Source organism: Cotesia glomerata, linkage group LG6 (genome assembly GCF_020080835.1).
Source record: "Cotesia glomerata isolate CgM1 linkage group LG6, MPM_Cglom_v2.3, whole genome shotgun sequence".
Classification (NCBI taxonomy): domain Eukaryota; kingdom Metazoa; phylum Arthropoda; class Insecta; order Hymenoptera; family Braconidae; genus Cotesia; species Cotesia glomerata.
The window spans coordinates 20,679,416-20,697,850 of record NC_058163.1 but is presented as its reverse complement, the minus strand read 5'-3'; the positions used below and the strand labels follow the sequence as shown (position 1 = coordinate 20,697,850).

At 29.6% G+C, this 18,435-nt stretch overlaps 4 protein-coding genes across 10 annotated transcripts; 3 read left to right on the top strand and 1 right to left on the bottom strand.

Annotated features, from left to right (window-relative positions):
- Nucleotides 1-1,529: 1,529 nt before the first annotated feature.
- LOC123267048 (inner nuclear membrane protein Man1) lies at nt 1,530-6,468 on the top strand. The gene is made up of 11 exons (XM_044731535.1): nt 1,530-1,540; nt 2,420-2,607; nt 2,889-3,595; nt 3,669-3,756; nt 3,829-4,031; nt 4,613-4,821; nt 4,885-5,013; nt 5,084-5,213; nt 5,414-5,903; nt 5,975-6,159; nt 6,229-6,468. The coding sequence occupies exons 2-11, from the start codon at nt 2,441-2,443 to the stop codon at nt 6,378-6,380; spliced, it is 2,460 nt and encodes an 819-aa protein (XP_044587470.1). The 5' UTR covers nt 1,530-1,540; nt 2,420-2,440; the 3' UTR covers nt 6,381-6,468.
- A 621-nt stretch (nt 6,469-7,089) lies between these two features.
- Nucleotides 7,090-12,100, top strand: LOC123267055 (ninjurin-2-like). Of its 4 annotated transcripts, none has more exons than XM_044731553.1 (4): nt 7,090-7,960; nt 9,554-9,664; nt 10,488-10,553; nt 11,144-11,475. In XM_044731553.1, the coding sequence occupies exons 1-4, from the start codon at nt 7,901-7,903 to the stop codon at nt 11,381-11,383; spliced, it is 477 nt and encodes a 158-aa protein (XP_044587488.1). In that variant the 5' UTR covers nt 7,090-7,900; the 3' UTR covers nt 11,384-11,475. The 4 variants fall into 4 exon arrangements, with proteins under 4 accessions (XP_044587488.1, XP_044587486.1, XP_044587487.1 ...); XM_044731551.1 differs by lacking the exon at nt 7,090-7,960 and adding an exon at nt 8,463-9,352 and having other exon boundaries at nt 10,748-11,281; XM_044731552.1 differs by lacking the exons at nt 7,090-7,960; nt 11,144-11,475 and adding exons at nt 8,468-9,352; nt 11,722-12,100.
- A 320-nt stretch (nt 12,101-12,420) lies between these two features.
- On the bottom strand, nt 12,421-14,299 carry LOC123267056 (ninjurin-A-like). 2 transcript variants are annotated; one of them, XM_044731554.1, is made up of 3 exons: nt 14,033-14,299; nt 12,558-13,734; nt 12,421-12,455 (listed from the first exon to the last, which is right to left on the bottom strand). In XM_044731554.1, exon 2 carries the CDS (start codon nt 13,593-13,595, stop codon nt 13,101-13,103), a length of 495 nt encoding a protein of 164 aa, XP_044587489.1. In that variant the 5' UTR covers nt 13,596-13,734; nt 14,033-14,299; the 3' UTR covers nt 12,421-12,455; nt 12,558-13,100. The 2 variants fall into 2 exon arrangements, with proteins under 2 accessions (XP_044587489.1, XP_044587490.1); XM_044731555.1 differs by lacking the exon at nt 14,033-14,299 and adding an exon at nt 13,898-13,943.
- A 537-nt stretch (nt 14,300-14,836) lies between these two features.
- On the top strand, nt 14,837-18,429 carry LOC123267049. 3 transcript variants are annotated; one of them, XM_044731539.1, is made up of 7 exons: nt 14,837-15,081; nt 15,171-15,256; nt 15,586-15,795; nt 15,861-16,290; nt 16,359-16,481; nt 16,552-17,090; nt 17,877-18,429. In XM_044731539.1, the coding sequence occupies exons 3-7, from the start codon at nt 15,599-15,601 to the stop codon at nt 18,040-18,042; spliced, it is 1,455 nt and encodes a 484-aa protein (XP_044587474.1). In that variant the 5' UTR covers nt 14,837-15,081; nt 15,171-15,256; nt 15,586-15,598; the 3' UTR covers nt 18,043-18,429. The 3 variants fall into 3 exon arrangements, with proteins under 3 accessions (XP_044587474.1, XP_044587472.1, XP_044587471.1); XM_044731537.1 differs by lacking the exon at nt 15,171-15,256 and having other exon boundaries at nt 14,838-15,081; XM_044731536.1 differs by lacking the exons at nt 14,837-15,081; nt 15,171-15,256 and adding an exon at nt 15,321-15,522.
- The last annotated feature ends 6 nt before the right edge of the window (nt 18,430-18,435 follow it).

Sequence of the window (18,435 nt, the reverse complement as noted above, 5' to 3'; positions counted from 1 at the left end):
TTATTAAGTTTGTTATATTTAAAAATATACTTACCTTTTCATTATTCTAATCTTATGAAACATATTTTGCAATATTATTAGTAACACTGTCCATTTATTTTTCGAGCCAAAATTTCAGAATTTAAAAATTTATAATTTAAGAAATATATTAATTGTTGTATAATGCCGATTGGCGTTCAAATGAATACATAAATAAATAAATTATATATATCACTTATATATTATACCAATTTATTATATAAACTAATAATTAAATAAAAGATTCAAAAGGACAGGTAATTATATAAAAAATAAATTAAGATACAACAAAAATTCGCATTTTAGATATTTAATTTCACAAAAAAAAAGTAGGAGTACATAATTGATTATTAGTGATTATTGCAAATACAAAATTAAGAACATGATTGAATATTAGCTATTATATCACTTACAAAATTATTGTTATACTTTTTTGGCTTTATTTTCATAAACGTAATGTAATATTCTTCGACGATCTTATCATTTTATTTCTGTCAAGTCTTCCGTCAAAGATAGATATAAATTAAAATTAATTTTAATTATATAATATTTAGATGAAAATTAAGTTAGCCGACATCTAAAAATTAAAAACATTTTTTTATTAAAAAAATTGTAACAAAAAAAATTTTTTTTTAATTTCATTCGTAAAAAACTTTAAAAACTATAAGTGCAATTTTTAAAAAATGTTTTTTTAGTTCTAATTTAATCTATATATATAAAAATGAATCCTTATTTCCCTTGGTCATGCCATCACGCGTTAACGGCTGGACCGATTTCACTAATTCTATTTTTGATGAGTTTGTTATTGTCAGGAGAAGGTTCTTATGAAAGAAAAAATTAAGAAAATTGCGCGGGAAATTAGAAAATTTAAGAATACTCAACCACCGTATAAAATCTATATCTATATTTATAAAAATGAATTGCTGGACCGATTTTGATAATTTTCCTTTGTACGTTATAGTTAAAAAATGGTCCATATAAAAAAAAACATTTGAAAAAAATCGTAAATATTAGAAAATAGAAAAATTAAAAATTAAAGTGCAGCCAACATGTAATCGGGAGGTTCTGGGTTTAAATCCCAATCCGAGTTATCTGGATTTTCTCACATCTTTATATATATATTTCTTCTGTGCGTGTGTTTGTTGCTGAACTCTTCCTAAACGGCTGGACCGATTTTAATGGAATTTTTTGTGTGTCTTCCGGTGCGGATTCCAAAATGGTTTAGATTCACAATTCAGTCCACGGGAAAATGTTTATTTAATAGATTTTTTATTTATAAATTGTTGTTGACCTTGAGTATACCCACATGCACTTTCCATATATTTTATAAATATCATATATATAAGATATATGAAAAAATTCATGTGGGTACTCAAATGAAAGCTCTCGATGAGTATAAAATCAGAATGGGATTATATTTACGATAATGTTAATTATTGAGGAATGCCCATTGCATATTGTTAACTAATGATGTTTTTAACTATACAAGCTCATTCCTAAAATTTCTAAATTTAAGACGTGTGTACAGGACAACGTCTGTCGGGTCCGCTAGTTAATAAAAAAAATCAAAAATTGTTGAGTGTCGGCTAATTTTAATGACATTAAAGTTAGCAGTCACTTGACCATTTTTTAATTTTTTTTAATAAATAAATTTGCTCCGAAAAATTATTTCTAAAAAATTGGATTTTTTATTTTTTTAATTTTCTAAATGTCAATTTTTTTTTCTGATTTTCTTTGACATAATTTATTTGTTAAAAAAATTTTTTAAATTATAAAATGTCTGCTAAATTAATTTTAGTATCATAATATTTAGTATTTGAATATTTTATTTGAATTTCCGCTCTCATAACAGACAGCGTCACCTGCCGATACCACTACATATTGCGCAGAAAGCCTGCGCAATACTCAGTTCTCCGATTGGCTGTCAGGAGCGCGCGCTTATTAACGGTAAATGCCGCGTCAAATATACCAAAGATGTCGTCTCATGTAATTCGGCATTTTCTACAACATCCAACATGCCGATGATTCGTTGCATGTGAAGCCGCAACTCACTAGCAGCACACATGTCCCCCTCACTCACACATAAAAATTAAAGCGTGTGTACACACTCACGTACGTGGTCATACCGGTGTATACACTCTGGGCAAGGGGAGAGAGAGCGTGAAAGGAAAGAGAAAAACGTCCAAGCATCAGTTCGCACTGGTTTAGGTTGTCGTGTGGTTTTGTTGTGTGCCTACAAGTTGTGTGTAATTAAATAAAAATATATTTATATATCTAATGTCTGTGCGATAATTGTAAAAGTTAGATCATAACCAGCCAATTATTGAGAACTCCAAGTATCGCGTGCACCCGTTGCCGAGAAATCACATTGAGCGGTTAGAAAGCATTTTAACATTTTTAGGCTCGTTTAACTTGAGCCATAATGTCGGTGGAATCGCTAACCGACTCTGAGCTTCGTAGTAAGCTCGCAGAGTATGGTTATCCTGTCGGACCAGTCACCCAGACCACCAGGAAGATCCTCGTTAAGAAGCTCAAGAATCTTATTGAAAGTCGAGGAGCCTCTGGGTCACGTCATTCACTCGCCGCCAGGTAAAATTTATTCATACACACACTCATTAATATTAGCCTTTTTTTTTTTTTTTTTTTTTTAATTCGTTATCTCCGCTAGTCTGCTAAAAAAAATTACTCACATTGGCGCGGCATGCCAGCTAATAAATAGGACATTATTAATTTTGCTTCATTCTTCTTTTCTATTTATACACTAATAATCCACAAAATCTATTTATATTTTATGGAATTTTAATTATTATTGTTGATATCAAAATATATTTACAAATATAGTAAGGAGATATTATATTTAATGAAAATAGATACAGCAGCGATGATACCGACGAAGACACCGCGTCAAGCACCACGAGGAAGAAAAAACCGGCAACTAACCGTCGCCAAACAATGGCGAACCCGATGCCGCCACCAGCACCCGCGCCGCCAGTGTCGACCAGCGTACCCTCGCGCAGTCCGTCCAAACGACGTGCTGGCTCCAGGACATCTGAAACCAAGGAAATAGTTTCTGTTCCAGATTATGAGGAGCCGACGAGTAACTCTTCGTCTCGGGTAATGAAGAGTGTCACCAAGAAAATCACCAAGTCTTACAAGCTCTCGACAGTCAACGACGGCTTAGAGACCGGCTCGGACTCAGACATCCCCGAGGAACCTGAAAAGTCCTCCAAGTTACAGAATGAAAAGTCCTACTCTAGGAAAGACCGCAGCTCGGTTGACGTCGAGAAACCTTCTGCAAAGTCTTTCGGTGAAGCAAGACCCTCCAAGTCTTACGAGTCAAAGACCTACGAGCCAGTACCCAGGGTTTCACTTTCTCGGGAAGAAAAATACTCAGTGCCTCTTTTCAAACCTAATATCTCCCCGATAGCTCCTGTTAAGGAGGATAATTACAAGCGTGATGATACTAATGTTAATGATCTGCTTGCCAACTACGAGAGTCCTTTCCTGTCTGAATTCACTCGCAGACTCAGCTCTCAAACTAAAACCAACGTACTTCCGTCAAGATCTAACTTTAAAAGTAAGTTTTTTTTAATTAAAAATTTATTATTAAATGTAGAAGAATTTTTTTTTAATTATTTTTTTTCTTCCAGGCACAGGGTTGAAATCTACACGTTCGGATAGCAAAGACAGCGACACCAATGGCCATTTTTCATCGACAAAGTCTTCGTATAGCTCCAGGTTTGCTTTAATACCACATTGTTTTATTTTTTACTCAGTATTTAGTTTAATTAAGGGATTAATTTTAAATAGATATGTATCTTCGTCAAACGACAGGCCTAGGGAAGTTGTAACCAGAAGTTACAAAGCTCCAGTTTCTAAAGAAGACAGTAGGAACAGCCAAAACATGGTCTCAATGATACTCGTAATAGTCTTGGCCCTTTTCTTCAGCGGGCTGGCTGTTGTTTACTTGGGTCTTGGTGGTAAATCCGAGACTGTTCCGTCACTCCCGATGGGTAGGTATCATGATTAATTCATAAATAAATTACAAGTATAAACTTCAGTATATATATATATATATATATATTATATATTACTACAAAGGTGTGGGTACAGATTGAAATATTAACTTTGCTTATTGATAATTATTAATTATTTTGCTAATCAACTGATAAGAAGTTTTGGCAAGTTCTTATCATTATAGATTACTCGAAGCAATTATTATTATTATCATTATTATTAGTACACTAATCCGATATTTTTGTAAATTTTAGCGGCTTTTTTTGATTTTTTTTTCATTTAATTTAAATTCTTTACATCGTGTGCATTGATATTAAAAAATAAAATCGACGCAATCATATAAAATTTTTTTTTTCTTTAAATGATTTCTTTTTATTGATTGCTAGATTAATTTATGTAATTTCTTTATGATTAATAAATATTGTATTGTCTATTATTATTAGTTCAGTAATTTTCTTTCCTTTTCCCTTAAGAGCTTAATTCTTAATAGAGTTTTTAGTATTTTATTTATTAGTTAAAAATTGATCAATAAATAAATAAATTAGTGGAGTAATAAATATCGTGGATTATTTTATAGACAATGAAGTACCGCTGTGTAAAAGTGATCACGACAAGCCAGGTGTTAATTGTATACTCGAAGAAAACGTTGAGACTGTGATGCAATTACTGAAAACGCTCCGGCCTAAACTGATGGAAAAAGCTGTCACCGCGGCGTGCGAAAATTCTCTACAACCGGCTTATCTTACAGACTTTGATATCATCAATATGTATAAGAGTCAAAAAGTGGTAGGTTGTACAGTAAACTATTTATTAAAAATTATTTTATCTAATTGAAATATTATTTTGCAGAAAGAGCTGGAAATTACAAGTGACTTACACGATGCTCAACTTTTAGTTTTTGAGAATCCTAAGTGGGGAATTTCTTTAATTGAAATTGAAGGAGGAAAAAATCCTAGAGAATCTGTTTTTGATTCGATGGTATATTATTATTATTATATTTAATAATTCAATTTATTATAATTATCAATTAATATTTAATTATTTGTAGGAAAATGTATTTCAGTCAAGATTGGATAATAAAGTAGCAATGGTGATGTTAAACCCGGAGTTACCAATGATGTGTATGATAAAACAAAAAATAATGAGCATATTATCAACATTATTATTTATGATTGCTGGTAAATTTTTGTCAGATTATTTATTAGATTCATTGCACGTTTATCTAACTAGAAATCTGCATGATAACCCTGAAGATATTAATTAATTAATTTATAAATCCTTTGTATTGTTCCTGGTAAAAAAAATAATTATTTCCTCTACCCTGTCTTTTATTCTTTTAAATAAAAATAAAATTAATTGTATTTAAAAAATTTCTCAGGGGTAGTGTTGGTATTCGGCGGTCACTTGTGTGTCCAGTGGTATATAAAGTACAAAAAATCAACTGAGAGAGAAGTATTCCAACTTGTGAGTGAAATAATCAGCATGGTGGAGCTTCACCACCAGAACGCGATGACCACAAGCCCCGGAGGAACCCAAGAAAGTTTCCTGGCGATAAACCACGTCCGCGACAACCTGATCCCTCCAAAGGATCGCAAGAAAATGGCTGGAATGTGGGAAAAAGCTGTGAAATTTTTGGATGAAAATGAGTCACGAATCCGTCGCGAAGTTCAACAAGTAGCAGGAGAAGAGTTTCACGTGTGGCGTTGGCTCCCCAATGTCAACAGCTCACCTCCAACTACTCCAGTTGGCAGCAAGAAGACTAAAGTGTGGCAAGGACAGGCCTTTGAGACCATGGAAGGTTCCGTCAATAGTCTCACGTGTTCGCCTACTCCTTGCTTGAAAATTCGTCATATGTTTGACCCGGATGTGTATGTATCTCATTATTAATTAATTGTACGTCGATCGACAAGTATTGGTAATTTCTTTTTTTTTTGTACAGGGAATTTGAAGAAGATTGGGAAATAAAAGTGCAGGATGCCATTCTGGAAAAATGCGGCGAAGGTGTTAAAATTCTTCATATCAGAGTCGATCGCGGAAGCCGTGAAGGATGCGTCTATATGAAATGCTTTTCGCAAGAAGACGCTGGTAAAGCTTATCGTGCTCTCCACGGCTGTTGGTTTGATGGTAAGATTTTTTTTTTTTTTAATCCATTTATAAAGAATTAATTATCTATTAAAATTTTTTAATTTACAGGGCATCTCGTAACTGTTAAATATTTACGACTAGAGCGGTATCATGAACGTTTTCCTGGTGCAGTTCGTTGTAATATTCCATTAAAGCCGAGTAATAATCAACGGCTCTCTATGCAAGCACACTATTGGCAAAGTCCACTGGAAGCCAATTAAATTTTATTTAATACTTTCTCAGAGGTTTTCTTTTTTTTATTCTAATGACGTTTTGCGCGATAATTAAATTAATATTAATAATTAAAAAAAAAAAAAAAAAAAAAAAACGTATCATAATTCTGTATAGTTACAATTTTAATGCAATCACGTAATGACTTATAAAACGAATTGTTAAAATTTTAAATTCCCGATAAATCGCGTAATTATTACTTAAATAATTTAAAACAGTAAGTGTCAGGTTAAGATAATTAATAGATTAATAAAACAGCCCAGAATATAAATATTTAGTGGTTTAAAAATAGTTTTTAACTGTAAAAAAAATTAATACTAATAATTCTGGGCGACATGTACAGTTTAATCGTTTGCCTTCAGACTTACCACTTTTGTTTGTCTCACATTATTTATATTTGTTCATCACTCTTAAATATTAATTATCTAATTAAAATAATAAATAAATAATTATTATTATTATTATTACTATTAATAAATAATTTTTAATATTTTAAAGAGCTAATTTTTATCCGCTCGTTAATTAAAATTTTTTTTTTCACGCTAACAAACTAATTATTAATTTAAAATAATATTTTTCTTCAAATCAATAACTAATAATTTTAAAAGATAGTATAAATAAATTGTTATCATTGGTCTTGCTCTTAATTATAATTTTTACATAAAAGATATAAAAGAAATGACAATGAAAAAAAAAAAATGAAATAAAATAGAAGTAAAATTGTACCTGTGATTAAATAATAATCAGGCTTATTTTATAATGTTAATAAATATTTAAATTAAAAGCCGATTTGATGTGGTTTAAATCACGTAGACACGCCTTAGGTACAATGAATTTTTTAATTTTATATTTAGCGTTAAATACGCACGTTAAGGTAATAATTAAATTTATAAATAAAATAAGAGAAAAAAATATTTGAGTAAATAAAAATGAATGAGCAAAAATAATTTGTAATTTACTGTAAGTACTTAAATTAATATTATAAGTAATTAAAATATAAGTGTATGCTCATGAGTACTTTACTGTTTAAAGTGGTTGTCATGGTGATTGGTAATAATTCAATCATAACAATGGAAAAATGGTTACATAGACTTGCGTTAAAAAGTATTCTTTGTATTGTATTTTTAAAGTGTATATTTAAAGAAAGTATGTACATTGTTTGATAGCTATTTAACTACCACCAGGCTAAACCAGCCAATAAAAAGTATCACTGATTGTCATTCTGGGGTGTTTTGATCGATTTAACTACCGGACCGCTTATAAACAGCTAAGCAATTGCACAGTTGACAGTAACTCCCCAGTCTTCTTTCAATTTACATATATTTATATTATATTAAATGACTTGATAAAGTTAAATGATAAAGAATACTTTTGTTAATTGATTGTTTTGTTTTGTTCGATAAGTGATTAATGTAAAATTAATAAACCGCCAGAGGGTTTATTAATTTAAAAATATTTTAACGGCTTCAAAGTGTTTCGGGCAGTCAAAATTCTTCGCTACTTTAAAAATATGACAACTGCGGCTACGGCCGTAGGACCTACTATTACCGAAAACGGTAATATTAATCAGGTAATTTTATTCATTTTTATTTTAATGGAAATTTTGTTTAGCAGATATTTGATTATTTTAATAATTTAAAAAAAATAAATAAATTTTAGCAAAAAAATTGATCTGTAAAAATTAAAAAAATTCAATTTTTCTAATATAAATTTATTTTTTAAATAAAATTAAAAAATAGCCAAGTGACTGCTTACATTTCTAATTAAAAAATAATTGAGATATTTAAATGAACTATTTATCAAAAATTAATTTATAAAACAAATATTTGTTAATTTTAATTTTAATGAAAATTAATTTATCAAATATTTGTTCAATTTAATAATTAAAAAAAAAAAATTTTTTTTTAAATTCAATTTTTTGAAACAAATTTGTTTATTAAATTTAATGTAATTTAATTTTATAATTAAAAAATAATTGAGATATTTTAATTAACTATAAAATAAATATTTAATCTCAATTATTTATTAATTTTATTAATCAATAATTGTATGATTTAATTAATTTTTTTTACAAGCTGTAATATTGATTTAAATAATTTAAAATTAATTAGCTAGTTAATTTCCTGTAAGAGTATATGTCAAGGTCAAAAGTGAATCAATGAATGCGTGAATGACCTCTTGTAAATAACAATTTATGAAAGCTTATAATTTAGTGAAGCAGTCTGACCCTGTTACAATTACCGAAGGAGATCTAGAGTCAAATATATTTTTTTTGAAGAAAGTCTGCACTGTCAATACTACATTAATAGCGACAGATTAATAAATAATGACAGCATTGACTTGGTTGTAAAAGTTCCTTGATCTAAAAAGGACAATGCAAAATTAAATAATTACCGGATCGAACGAAAAAGGAGTTATTGAATCGAGTGTTGATTTAATGATTCAATGACGAGTGCCAGTAGACAAAGAAAATTAAAAGAAAACCTCTACTCACTGTTGATGGAATGTGGAAGGAGTTTATTGCTCTACTCTGTCTACAACTAATGAGTTTGCAGTGATCAATTGTGTCAACAGGTTCAATCTTTATTTTACTCCAATTTATTTAAAGATAAGCCTTTGATATTGATAGTCGCAATCGCGTGATAAGATTTTTTAACAAGTGTACTTACTGATTTATTGATTCCATTCTAAATAATTAATAGAAAGAGACATGGCTGAAATTGAAAAGCCGGCAAAGTTTGGTCACGAGTCCGGGGATCATCCGGATGAAGATAAAACAACCAGCGATAAACCAGAGACACCGACTTTGGAAACTCTGAATGCTGAGCATGTTGTTTACCGGAACGGAAACAGGAATTATCCAAACCCAAGTGAGAGCTTTGACATTATTGAGTTGCCTCACACATCCAAGGATGAAATGAACGGACATTTAGCGGACCCAATAACCGAAATATTAGTGCCAGTGAGTTTTTATTGAGTTGACAGATAATTAAAGCGAATAAAAGCTGAGGAATTGATAAACGTCTAGCATTGAATTATCTTTGTTCGGTAATTGTAAGGTCAACTGAATAAGAGTCGCGATGAATGACAAAAGTGCTATTAGAATTTATTTTGTTTATAATTAATCATTTCTTTGTTAATGAGCCTTTGTCGTATTTTTTAGTTAAAGTCATTGGATGCGAATCGTTATGCGACGAAAAAAACCATCGCGCAAGGAATGCTGGATATCGCTTTGCTGACAGCCAATGCATCTCAATTAAAATATATTTTACAGGTATTTATTATAATTATTCATTATTAAATTATCATTTTTTAAATTTGAAGAAGAATAGTCATAAATAATCCTGACAAAATTTTTTTTACTAAAAAATTTAATTTTTTTTAACTATTATAAATATTTTTTCATAATAGATAAATAATTCAGGTTGTTACGGATCAAATCTTTTTTTATTTCAATTCAGCGACGTTTCGCCATGGATCATAGCGGCTGACCAATTTCAAAAAACCGAAATTGACAATTTTAAGATTTTTAAAAATTTTTCTTATTAAAAAAAAGTTGCGCGCCAAATTGATAAAAAATTTAATTTATAAATAGAAAATACTTGAACATAAATATTTTTGAGAAAATATACTTGAAATTGAGGTCTACAAGTTATAAGAAATGTAGCAATACTAAAAAAAATCAGATGTAAAAATTTTTTATACAATGTAGATAAAAAATTTAAGAAAAAATTTTTTTATAATATTATATTGATTAATTTTTTAATAATAATTTAGTTTTAAGTTACCTACTTGATCTAAATTTTTTAATTATTTTTTTTATAAAATTTTAATATTAAATTTGTGAAATAATTAATTATTAAAATAAAATTTAGAAAAAAAATTTATTATGATAAACTTATAAGGAATTTTTAATAGATTTTTTTTTATTTTTACATTAAATTCATTGCTACATTTTAAAAATAAAAAATTATAGAAAAAAATTTTTTATTTTATTTATTTTGTTAAAAAATTCTAGAGAATTTGTTTTTTTATTTAATAGTACTTATTTATTATAATTATTATCAAATAATATTTTTTTTATTTTTTTATTTTAGGTGGGGAAGCAGCATGAATTTTATACATTAATGTTAACATTAATCTGTTTGTCAATAGGACTCCAGGTAATAAAAATTTGTATATTAATTAACTATCACTCATTAATCACTTGGCACGTTTACTGGCATAATAATAAAAAAAAAAAAAAAATTAATAACTTGAGCACGAGCACGAGCAATTGGTCCAGTTGTCGCAAATGTAAAACGACCAAAGTTGTTTTTATATAAATAAGTATATAAAAAAAAAATTAACCGCGCAGATCCTGTCGGGATTATTATCGCTGTCATTGAACCTAATGACCGACCGGAAAATGGAAGACTCTCGACAAGGATACACCATCGAGTGGATTGGAAGAATAAGAGTCGCCCTGAGCTTTATTGTGTTCTTGGATAACATTCTGATAGCTACCTTCGATCCAATGGGTCTCTCTTCGCTCATAGCGATCGAGTCGCCAATCGACAATACTGAATTAATTAATTAATTAATTAATTAGACGACTTTTAGTTGCTAAATATACCTAAAAAAAAAAACAAGGTGATAGAATAAGTAATAATAATAATTGACTGCTGGTTGTTGCACGTGCTGGCAATCGGACCAATTGCTCGTGAAAATGCATACTGCTTACGGAAAACAAAACTTTAAAAAAATTACTCAGGCCGCCGTGGGTATACTTTTCATCGTGGTTGGTGGATTGGATATTAATCGACGGCGAGATCAGTGGGCTGCTAATTTTATTAATGACATCATTCTTATTTCCGTCTTTGTCATCAGTCTAACTAATGTTGTCATTTCGGGTTTTGGTATGGAGTTCAGTAACAAACCCTTGCCTGAGCTTATCGCTTATCGTCGACATAGTATTCTCAATGATAACAATGATGATTATGATACTAAATAGCTAATACCTTCATTTCATTTATTCACATTTTAAATTTTAATTATATTAAAATTAGCCGACGTTAAAAAAAAATTTTTTTTTTTTTTAACGAATAAATTTCTAGTAAAAAAACACTTAAAAAAAATTGCACGTATAATTTATCAAATTTTCTACATGTAAAATTTTTTATTTTTTTAATAAAAAATTTCAAACGTCGGCTAATTTAATTTTTATTTTTCCTTTCTTCTAATCAATTATTTTATTTATTTATTTATTTATTATTTTATTATTTAATTTTATTTTTTTTTAACTACCATAAAAATCAATGGGCAAAAATAAAATGAATATCAAAAAAAAAGATTGCTCAAGGACTAATATGCCTCCTATTAGGATCTTCATACAACATAAACAAAGAGCAAGACCACAAAAAGGCAAACTCGTGGAACAACGTAGTGCTGACGATGATGTTATTAACAGTCACTGTAAATATTATTATTTCAGTGTTTGAAATGCACGACTACCCCGCGAGCGACAATCCTAAAATCTAAAATTATTTTTACACTTGCGTGCCTTTTTTTTTATACATTTAACTTAACTTTTACTGAACAAAACAATTTGTAATTAGCTCTTGCGCAACCTTCTTAGAATCACTGTAAAAATAATAATAGCAATACTATTTAAACTAATAAATAATGTTAATAAATAATGTTTGTCAATAAATAAACTGTTGATAGTTTATAAATATTTTTTATTGACCAACCACATTTTTATTTAGATAAATAAATCACCGTTGTTATTTCTTCCCACCTAGAACACACAATTATCTTCTTTTAGCTTCTATTAATTTAAACCCGTCTTCAAAGCGTACTAAAACATGTCTTCTCATTAACAATCCAAAAAAAAAAATACAAGATAAATACCTTTCTTTCCGCCTTTGTTTCCTCCTTTCGCGTCAGACTTCGCGTCAGATCCTTTGGCTCCTCCCGCTCCGCCTTTTTTCTATAAATAAATATTGATAAATAATCCTATAAATAATCTCTGATAAAAATATATCTTACATCTCCTCCTTTAGCTCCGCCACCTCCTCCACCTCCTAAAAATCAATTAAATTACGCATTATAAAAACAATAAAATTTTTTAAAACAAAAAAAAGTGAATAACAAAAGAAGAAATGAATAATAAATCCAATATTTACCTTTGCCTTTTCCCATATTGATAAAAAGTAAGTCCTAAAGACACTATTCACTATTCACTTGATAATTTTATTAACTATAACCTGGTAATATAATAAATATAACCACTGAACGTGCGTATGACTTTGGCAATTGCTAACTGCACTTACCTTTTGTTTCATACTACCCGCTCAGCGCAATATCATAGTCTTCGTTATATATTGTCTATATAGATTTATATTTCTTCTTTCTCTAGTCTTCTTTGATCAGTATACCTGTGCTCTGTCAAAAGCTGTGACGATAGAGCTTTTTGCGATGACGCAGATGCCTCAAGTTGACTTATATACACATACATATTTATTTTTTATCCAATATATCAACTGTAACCTTGATTATTTTATTTATTTAAAACAGTTCCTGATCTTACTGCCAACATTAATTAGGTCACAAATTTATAAATAAATTTAATATTCCGAAAATTTGTTAATGACCTAATTTTATTAAAAAATATTTATATTAAAAAAACAATTAAAAAATCGTCGAGTAAATAAAAAAAAAAAAAAAAATTATTGATTAGTTGCATTAGGTGACAGTGGAATTGAAGCCGGAGAAGTGACACTGAAGGCCGCGACGAAAACATTTATAATAGTGATGAGAAAAACACCGACAACTACGTAATTATTTATCATCTGGGCTTCAGGAGATTTCGATTTTCCCTTTATGTCAAACCGGCCTTTGAAAATCAAGCTGATGCCAACGGCGATCTGCAGGACTAGGCTGAACACGATCAGGAAGACTATTACAAAAAATGTCGGGCTTTCGCGCTGGTACTCGATGAGATATCTTAGCTGATTGGCATTCGCAGTTATCAACGCCACGTCCATCATACCCTGGGCCACGGTTTTTTTAGCTGCGAATGTATATTCTTGTCGCTGGGCTCGGCGGGTTCTTTTGTCAGTTGTGTCTATTGTTACGATGCTTTCTTTTGTTCCAGCGACCTGTATTTCTTCTTTGTCTTTTTTCTTTTCATTGTCGGCTATTTCTAGAGTTATTTCCTCCATTATTAATGGTTAATTAAAATTTTATTATTAATGACTAATTTAATAAACACTGCACTACAGACACACTCAGTGAAAAATGATTATTTTATCAAATCCGGACTAGTTTTCTAGAATGGAAACCGCAAAAGTTACTTCCTCTCTGTAAATAAATAAATAAATAAATAAAGTAATTAATTAAGTCATCAATTTATATAAATAATAAAAAATTTGTGATATATATAATCAATATATTCAATATTTTTTTTATTTATTTTTAGTGATAAATTTAAAAAATATAAAAAAAAAAAAAAAATTGATAATACTTTTTTTATTCAAATAAAAAAAAATTTTCCAAGTGACAGCTGCCACCTGCCGGCGCGGTAATCTGAAAGATTTTTCGAATACTAACGGAAAAAGCCGACAATAATAAACATTGGACCCCTGATAGGCCACCTTACCTATAACTTACTGTCAATCTACATCCGCAATTTGAAGCAAACTTGACGGAAAGAGCTGGCAAAGCGAGCGATTACCTATTAGTTACCTATAACTTACTCTGCAAATAGACGTCAAAACTTGCTGTACAAGTATTTCCGTCAAATTGTAGTAAAGTTGAAAGGAAATTTAACTACAAGTTTGATTGTTAACTTGTATTCAAGTTGCGGCCGTAGATTTCCGTCAATTTGCTTACAACTGTTGTTGAGTGATGAATTACCGTCAACTTGATGTATAAATTAACCGTAACTGCTGGACGTCAACACTTACTGAGAAAGCGCTGGCTATCAGGGACATAAATGTCAATATCAAACTTGTCAAAAGATTTTTTTTAATTGAATACGCTTTAAAAAATAAATTACTTGAATATATTTGTGAAGCTGATGAAGATACTAGTGATAGTAAAATGGAGCTTCATAAAAAGTGGGAAGAATATATTCAATCTAGAATTAATATAAGTTAAAAATATAAATAATTTCCATCAGTCGGTAAACTAACTTTCAATTTAAAAGTAAAAAAAAAAATTTTATTACAAAATAAATAAATAAAAATAAGTATTTTAATAATTAGTGTTTGTCCTAAATTAATGAAATATTAAATTTATTTTATTAATTTAAGAAATAATTTTGGATAAATTACTGTTCACTCATAACCAATAAAAATTTTTGATTTTTAATTTAACAGCTGATTAAAAATTTCTTTTTTACAAATTTAATTACACTTTTTGACAACTAAAAATTTAACAATAAATAAAGTGAAAATTTAAATGATTGAAATGAACACATAGGGAATTTTTTATTTCGGAGCATCTCGTTCCTCATCCCGCTGGCCATTGACTGTATTTGAGTCAATTTATCGACTGGAAAAAAAAAAAAAAAACAAGGACGGCTCTGACGCTGTTACTTTCTCAATATTATTTATTAAACAATTGTTGAAAATAATAACAAAGTTAACTGTCAAGCTGACATATTTAAAAGTGAAAGCAAAAAATAAGTTTCCGGAGTAATTAAAAGTAAGTAATTTTTTTTTCCTAATTAAAATTTTATTTACAAGGTTATCTTAACCTATTTGTTTTTTTTTTTTTTTAAATCCTTTTGTCAGGATTATTTTACTGCTAAATTAACTAGTGGGCTGATGAATGAATCCATTATTCAAAAGACCTGGTTTTTGTTTTGGATCTGAACGTGGTAAGATGTGCTGTTTTTCACAAGACAAAGAAAGTGTATATTGAGCGAAAAATGTTGACGTTTATTAGTTTTATTGGACAAAAGCCAACGGAAATTGTAAGAAGGAAGAAACAAAATTAGAACGTAGTTTCAAAATTTTATTTTATACTCAGTTTTGATTTTATCTCCGTGATTGTTGTTGATTAAAAAACAATGTCCAAGTTTGATAATTTCTGGGCTAAAATTCTAGCCTCATCTCCTGCTCACGAGTCCTCCAACTGTCCAATGTACTTTTAAAAACTCAAAACAAAGGAAATAATTTTTTAAATAAAAAATTTATTTATTTTCAGGTGCCGTAAAAAAATGAAAATGAAGAGAAGCAAATCATTATCTCCAGAACCATCAAGCAGTCGTGACGCTAAAATTCCTCGGCTGTCAAACGAATCGGCGTTTGATGAATTTCAGGGTGATTACAAAACAAAGCTATTGGATTTTTCTGATGATGTATTGCTTAATATATTTAAATATGTATCGCCGCAAGATCTTTTTGCTTTGAGCTCGTAAGTAAACATATCGATTATAACTTGTAAATTTTTCTCTATTTTAATTATTAAAATTTTATCAGGTGCTGCCATCGACTGAACCAAGTTTGCCGGGATCGTACCCTCTGGAAGGTTGTAAATTTTAAATCTCGTCAATTGAAAAAGAATGAGTTAATCAAAATACTCGGATTTTTAAAACCAAATACTGAGAGTATTATTATTAACGGACGAGTTGAATTTACGATTAATAAGGATAAGTACAGAGACGACCATGAGAGTGACAAATATCAAGGAATCTCCAATGGTGAGTGTAAGGCGGCGAGTACATCAAACGGGTACATAAGAGACGTGGGAACTTCTAGTGGCTCGAAAGATCAAGCATCCTGTAGTAACATTAAAGAGAGAATAGTTATTTTAGAAGAGCTCAAGAACAATTTCCTGACTAAAATTGGAGAAATTTGCACAAGTTTGAAGGAACTTGTTATTGAAGAGTTTACTATTGTTAACAATGACGTAAGTTGTTCACAACTTAATCAACAATTGGATAAATATTTCTACATAAATATATAATTTTTTTTCAGATAAAAATTACAGATTTTCCATCGACACTCGAGAAATTATCATTAAAAGGATGCAAGGTCTGCAATGTAAATCCTCAACAGTCTTATTTCTCAAAATTGCACCAGCATATGCCCAACTTAACAGTAATTATTTTTAAATTAATAGTTATTGTTTCTATTTAAATAAAATAAATAAATAAAATTTTATTTTCAGACCCTAATAGTGACAGACTGTCAGTGGTTGAGAAGCCACTCATTGATGGTAATAAGTAAGATACCCAAACTAAAGGAACTGAGGATAAGCTCGTGTAAGTACGTGGGCGATTGTGTGGCTTACATGAGTCTCGCGACACGCTTTGGGTTCAAGTCACTGGGGATATTAGACCTGTGTCACACGAACGTGGGGGACTCTGAAGTCAGCTGCTTCTTCCAGTATACCACGACCTTGACTGAACTTTATCTAGACTACTCGCCGATTGACTTGAAGCCAAAAAGCGACATTCACAGCTTTATTGCACTTAATCCACCGGTTTATGAAGACAATCATGTAGCGCAGTATGTTATCGACGGCAATCAGTTTGATATGGATGATATGTCACCTTGTGGTATTACTGATCGTTGTATATGCTCTATTGGGTCTTATCAGAGTCCGCAACTCCCTCAAGATACTCCACGTGATATGCCGGACATGGTCATTATAGAGCCACGACCTCGTATTTGCAGTAATCCTATTCTTCAGACTCTTGTTGTCAGGTAATTTTATTATTATTAAAACTTGTCAAAATAATAATAATAATAATAATAATAATAATAACTAGCAACCTTGCAGTCACTATGTGACTGCCGTGACTTGTGAACTATAAATAAATAAAATTTTGCTTTGTTAAATAATGACTTTTGTTAAATTGCAATGTACTTTTTTAACTATTGACGTTTTTAAAGATATAAGCTCATCCTGATGTTACACTCATCAAGAGCTTTCATTTGAGTACCCACATGCATTTTTGATATGTTTTTCGTATATACATATATATAATATATATTTTAAAAATATAAGCTCATTCCGATGTTACACTCATCAAGAGCTTTCATTTGAGTACCCACATGCATTTTGATATATTTTTCATTTATACATATATATAATACATATAAATATATGAATAATTGATGTGGGTACTCAAATGAAAGCTCTTGATAAGTGTAACATCGGGATGAGCTTATATCTTTAAAAATGTCAATAGTTCACGAGATACAAGATCATTTCTTAATTATGTATCTAGAGATTATTTTCGAATGCAGTCTAAATACTTATCATCATAAATTGACTATTGGTGAGAATGATATGAAACCTTGAAAAGGCACAAATTTAAGTCAAGACCTTTGCAATGACACTAAATTTCACTAAAAAACCAATTTTATCATATGATTATCCTGGACACAAAATTTTTCTTATTCTCTTAATAATATAGATAATAATAATAATAAATTTTTAATTCACGAGATTATTATTAACTTTTTTTTTTTTTTTTTTTTTTACAGAAACTATCCAAAAGTAACAGACGCAAGTTTGAAACACCTTGCAGAGCACATACACAATTTAAAATATGTAGATCTGACTGGTACATCGATAACGAGACAAGGAGTTGAAAATTTCAAATGTCTAAGGCCCAATGTCAAGTTGATTTCATCGATATCTGATGAATAATAACTAACCCAATGGGAATAATGATTATTTATATATCAATGTAAATGTTTGAGTGCCGTGCGGTATTTTAATGCGTTTACATTCGTGCAATCTAGTTATTATTTCTCATAAACACTCTATGAGTTTTAGTAAATTATTATTATTTTATACAGAAGTTTGTTAGTTGGAATTAAGACTGTTTTTTTATTTCATCACAATAAAGTTTTTTTTTTTTTTTTTTTTATGAAGCTTCAGTACACTTATCGTTAATAATAAAAGTAAATCAAACGTGGATATTTATGAAATATTTGTAAATTAATTTTTACATGAATTGTAGATAAGACGCAATGGAATATAATACACTAACAGCTTATTTCTTTATATTAAAAAAATAATGCTAAGTAATCACTTACG

Coding starts and splice junctions, on each gene's coding strand:
- LOC123267055 (XM_044731550.1), top strand. CDS start 9,101: ATGGCTGAAATTGAAAAGCCGGCAAAGTTTGGTCACGAGTCCGGGGAT. Junction 9,353..9,553: donor TAACCGAAATATTAGTGCCA/GTGAGTTTTTAT, acceptor CGTATTTTTTAG/TTAAAGTCATTGGATGCGAA. Junction 10,554..11,143: donor GTTTGTCAATAGGACTCCAG/GTAATAAAAATT, acceptor AAAATTACTCAG/GCCGCCGTGGGTATACTTTT.
- LOC123267049 (XM_044731536.1), top strand. CDS start 15,449: ATGTCCAAGTTTGATAATTTCTGGGCTAAAATTCTAGCCTCATCTCCT. Junction 16,482..16,551: donor AGCATATGCCCAACTTAACA/GTAATTATTTTT, acceptor TTTTATTTTCAG/ACCCTAATAGTGACAGACTG. Junction 17,091..17,876: donor CTTCAGACTCTTGTTGTCAG/GTAATTTTATTA, acceptor TTTTTTTTACAG/AAACTATCCAAAAGTAACAG.
- LOC123267048 (XM_044731535.1), top strand. CDS start 2,441: ATGTCGGTGGAATCGCTAACCGACTCTGAGCTTCGTAGTAAGCTCGCA. Junction 5,214..5,413: donor ATTATTATTTATGATTGCTG/GTAAATTTTTGT, acceptor AAAATTTCTCAG/GGGTAGTGTTGGTATTCGGC. Junction 6,160..6,228: donor CCACGGCTGTTGGTTTGATG/GTAAGATTTTTT, acceptor TTTAATTTACAG/GGCATCTCGTAACTGTTAAA.
- LOC123267056 (XM_044731554.1), bottom strand. CDS start 13,595: ATGGAGGAAATAACTCTAGAAATAGCCGACAATGAAAAGAAAAAAGAC.